Below are 4379 nucleotides of genomic sequence, written 5' to 3'. Positions count from 1 at the left end.
CAGAGTACTTTTGCTTGTCAGACAGCTGCTGTTTATCCATCATTATAAAGAGGTCTTGCTCATTCAGAGGTTTAAAGACTGTTGGCTTTTAGATCAACAGTTCATTCATTTTATCACTCATCAGTTTATAGATAAATAGCTCTAGCTGGTTAGAAAACAACTGAGGCTCAGATAAGATAAACTCTTAGGGTGTGTGGGACTGTGCAGACCTCTGTAGCTGCTGAACTAGTGTGGGTTGCATACACATATATAGTTTACTGGTGCTGTTTTTTAATCAACACTATGTTTAGCAATGTCCAGGAATTCTTTTTCTCTGAAGTCTTTGTAATTCTCATGCTCCTGCCATTCCCCCAATGAGCTAGAGGAGCAGCTAGTGTCCTGTGTGTTAGCTCAGGGCTCTTCCCCATATGAAATTTGGCATTTCATTGAGATATAAAGTTACTTTCTTTCCATAACATGTTATTTCATTTAACACACAGCTATTTATGTGGTATTTTGAATCTACTGCATCACTAATACATCCCTCTGAAAATAGCATGAGGTTCACCCTGATAATTCTTGACTTCCTACCCCAGATTTAAGCATTATGAGTGTCCTGGGAAAAAAGGTGTGTAGACAAGACCAAAGGCAGCTGTATACTGCGAAATAATAAATATCAGACAAAATACACACAGCTATAGTATCACAGCTAATAGATGTATTTTAAAAGTGGAAACATCTATCTTTAATTGCATGTCAATTTTGTAGTGAGAAACCACAGTTATACATTTTTGTAACAAACCTTTACATCTGAAGTCATAATAACACAAATAAAAAGTGCTTATTATATATGGTCAAAATAACTGACGCAAATTTTTGACAACATCTTCTAAATATAATCATGTGGCCCCTGTCAGCAACACTCTAAAATCAGGCTGAATAATGTCAATGACAATCATTTTTTCCGTTAGTTTACCGAAAACCAACAACCCAAAAACTATTTCGCTTTCTTGTTTGCCTTTTTTTTTTTTTTTTGCATAGCTTTCAATATTGCTGGCCCCTCACCTCTGCACATTGCAAGCCCATCTCAGTTCTGGATAATTACTTTAAAATTCTTAATATTTTTAATCCAGCTCTCCTTGAATACATAATATATATTTTCTACCAATTATAAATACATAATTTTTATCAATCTGATTTCAATAACATGCATTTGTATAATTACTATACAATCAAAATAGACACTGACTTCACACAGTGTGTATGCTTTTATTTCAGTAATATTGTTCAGACACACTGCTCAACAAATCAAATAAATAGGGAAACAAAAAGTTAAAAAGGAGGGAGAAAACCTCTGGGAGGAAACATATTCTCACAGTGATTACAGAAAAAAAAAATACTTACAATAAAAAGGGTTTATTAATACATAGAAAATCTTCACAATAGCTGAAACACACTTTAGGAACTAGTAAACATTTTAAATATAATTGTGCCAATTACGCAGTGCCCAAGCATCTGCTTGCTCTTAATTAGATGGGGAGGTGAATGACCACTGTTTATTTTCATTTTCCTCATTAATTATGAAAAACTGCATTCAATTCATCTTGCATGGTGAGAGACTGGCTGCGCAGATGTAAGTCATAAGGGAAGTGGCTCTCTGTAGGCAACCTGAACATCGAGCTCTGCCCAAGGGGACCCCTGGGTGGCACTGCACAGTAATGCATGCCATAATTGTAATTTTTGCCATAGTCCAAGCTTTCCTCTTGCTTCAGGGAAAATATCCCATTATAGTTAATTGGGGGAGGACTTAAGGGACCTTCAAACTGTGGGCTGGCGCACTCAGGGGATGTACTTTCGTAGAAGGACTCGTAAGTGCTGCAGTAATTGTATGGTTTCATGGACTTAGAGTTGTCAAGAGTCCCATGCCCTGGGGGGGTGCCAAGCTCCGGGCTGTGGTAGGGAGGATAGAAGGTGGAGTAGGGTGTGCGGGTATGATGGGCACCTTCACCTGCCTGGCCCATTAGGAAACTTCTGGCATTCAGCTGCAGGCATCCTGCCACCAAGTTTGTAGTTGGCTGGGACAGACCCTTGCACAAGTTTTGGACAAAGGTGAGCAGGTCAGGTCTCTTCCCAATTCGCAGTATTTCAGAAAGAGCCCAAATATAGTTCTTGGCTAGTCTTAAAGTTTCTATTTTAGACAGTTTTTGTGTTTTAGAATAACAAGGGACAACTTTCCTTAAATTGTCCAGAGCATCGTTAAGGCCGTGCATACGGTTCCTCTCTCTAGCATTGGCTTCTTGACGCCTGAATTTAATTCTTTCCATCCTTATCTTGCTTGTCTTTTTTTTCCTAAGGCCCCTTCGCCTTGGCAAGCCATTCTCATCCTCCTCTTCTCGCTCTTCCTCTTCTTCCTCTTTTTCTGTTTCTTCTCCAGGAGATCTTTTAATGTTCTTTCCTCGGAGGATGATCTGCTTTGAAAAGCTTTCTGTGTTCTTCATTTGCTTTTGGTCATCACTTTCTCTGGGAAACTTTCTACACATCTGGGATTCTGGCATTACAACAGACTCATCAAATGGTAGTGTTAACATGGTTCTACAATCTTAAGTTACCTGAAAGAATGCCAGCACAATGTTTAAATATTTCCATTTTTAAAGTTTTCCGACTCACACAGACAGCCTCATGCACCTTATTTGTGTCTGTGTGCAAGCTCTTCTAAAAAGAGAGAGTGTGTGTATGTGTATATATGTGTGTGTGTATAAATGCTCAGTCTATATTTTTTTAATAAAATGGCAGTTGCAAATGCCCATGTTTAAAAAAATAATAGCTGTTGAGAATTCTAAAATCACTTGAAACATTTGACCCTGCAACTAAAAAACCACATTTATCACAGATAAATATGGAGTAAATTCATATTTTAAATGTACAGTTAGCTCCCTGCTCATTTTTTTTTAACAAATCTTTCAAACTCTCACCATCATGGAATTCAAAGAAATGCAAAACGTGACAAAGCACTACAGAAATTTCATTAATCGTAATTCCCCTGGGTGGAAAAATGAGGAGAGGGAGTGGAGTTTTAAAATTGAAAAAGTCCCATAATTCTATTACCTGATGGTAAATATTTTAAAATCACTTTTTGACTTATACTTCAAAATTGTGGGTTTTTGTTCTCCACATTTCTTCCTTTATGTATCAAGATATTAAACTTTAGTAAGTTACAGTGGCTGAGAAGGTAAAAAAATGGAATATACCCCCCAAATCACTCAGCTAGTAATATAATTCAAAACAAAGCATTTTTCCTAGTTGTTTATATTAAAATCACATAATACTTATTTCATATTAAGACAAAAATCAGAATTATTTAACTCTAAACGTATTCAGATTAGAGTTAGGAAATAAAATCCCCCTACCTCTTTTTTTCTCCCTTTTTCAAGCAAAAATTCTATTTGATATTATCTGTTTTGTTAGAATCAACTTATTTGCTTTTTTTCTTGTTCTTTTCTCCTTTTTCTTTTCTTTCCCATCAACTGGGGAGGGGAGGGGGGGAGGTGAAAAATTCCCTGCCCGCTATAGCAGTGTTTATGTTCTGCGAGGCTCAGATGTCTTCCTCCAGCTCTTAGCTGACAGGAGCGGTCTGTAGATTCTGACTGCAATCCTGCACGTGTGCTCAGAATCCAGCCTGGAAAGGAAAAATAATTTCCTTTTCCCAATTACTTTGCTTTCATTTGCAGTTTGGGAACAGCAAAAGCTTGTATCCCATAGACTTCAAAGAGACAAGCAAAGTAAATGCAGGGACTTTTAACAGAACAAAATTAAACAAAAACCCCAGTCAAAGACTAACTCTATCAGTACTGTCTACACATTTGCAGTATTACATAAAAGCAATGAAAGTTTGTAATTGCATCAGAAAAATAAAATGGTAGGAGTTACTAGACAGCAAATAGCATACACAAAAAACAAGACAATGATACTGTATCTTTAAACACTTGCATGCACACCCAACACCAATTGAAATATATCTTTATTTGTATTACCTTAGCTTTTTATTTCATTCAACAATCAGTTTTCATTTTTTGCCTTCCAAATCTTTTCAGTCTGAATGTCGCATCGTCTGCTGGAGTCTAGATCTGTGTATATCTGCACTATCTCATTGATCTCTAAAAAGTGACATTGATGCCAACTGCCAGAGCTGGTACCCATGCCATCTGCTAGTGACGTCACGGGGCAGAGAAAACCACGTGAGTCTTTCTCCTGGGACCTTCATTCTGCACTGATCATCTGGCATCCCTCTAAGTGGGTACCAGCATTCATGTATCAACACAGAAGGTTAGACTGATAGAAAAAAGAAAAGAAAAAAATTCTGCACCCGCATTTCACTTACAGTAGGTGCATTTCCACTGTGG

The 4379-nt window shown here is 37.3% G+C and overlaps 1 protein-coding gene across 2 annotated transcripts; it reads right to left on the bottom strand.

The window, feature by feature from the left end:
* Positions 1–677: 677 nt before the first annotated feature.
* On the bottom strand, positions 678–4119 carry NEUROD6 (neuronal differentiation 6). Of its 2 annotated transcripts, XM_066544886.1 has the most exons (3): positions 4011–4108; positions 3387–3655; positions 678–2588 (listed from the first exon to the last, which is right to left on the bottom strand). In XM_066544886.1, exon 3 carries the CDS (start codon positions 2565–2567, stop codon positions 1554–1556), a length of 1014 nt encoding a protein of 337 aa, XP_066400983.1. In that variant the 5' UTR covers positions 2568–2588; positions 3387–3655; positions 4011–4108; the 3' UTR covers positions 678–1553. The 2 variants fall into 2 exon arrangements, with proteins under 2 accessions (XP_066400983.1, XP_066400991.1); XM_066544894.1 differs by lacking the exon at positions 3387–3655 and having other exon boundaries at positions 4011–4119.
* Positions 4120–4379: the final 260 nt, after the last annotated feature.

Source organism: Molothrus aeneus, chromosome 1 (assembly GCF_037042795.1).
Source record: "Molothrus aeneus isolate 106 chromosome 1, BPBGC_Maene_1.0, whole genome shotgun sequence".
Taxonomy (NCBI): domain Eukaryota; kingdom Metazoa; phylum Chordata; class Aves; order Passeriformes; family Icteridae; genus Molothrus; species Molothrus aeneus.
The sequence above is the reverse complement of the archived record's forward strand: the minus strand, read 5'-3'. Positions and strand labels throughout refer to the sequence as shown.

Coding starts and splice junctions, on each gene's coding strand:
- NEUROD6 (XM_066544894.1), bottom strand. CDS start 2,567: ATGTTAACACTACCATTTGATGAGTCTGTTGTAATGCCAGAATCCCAG.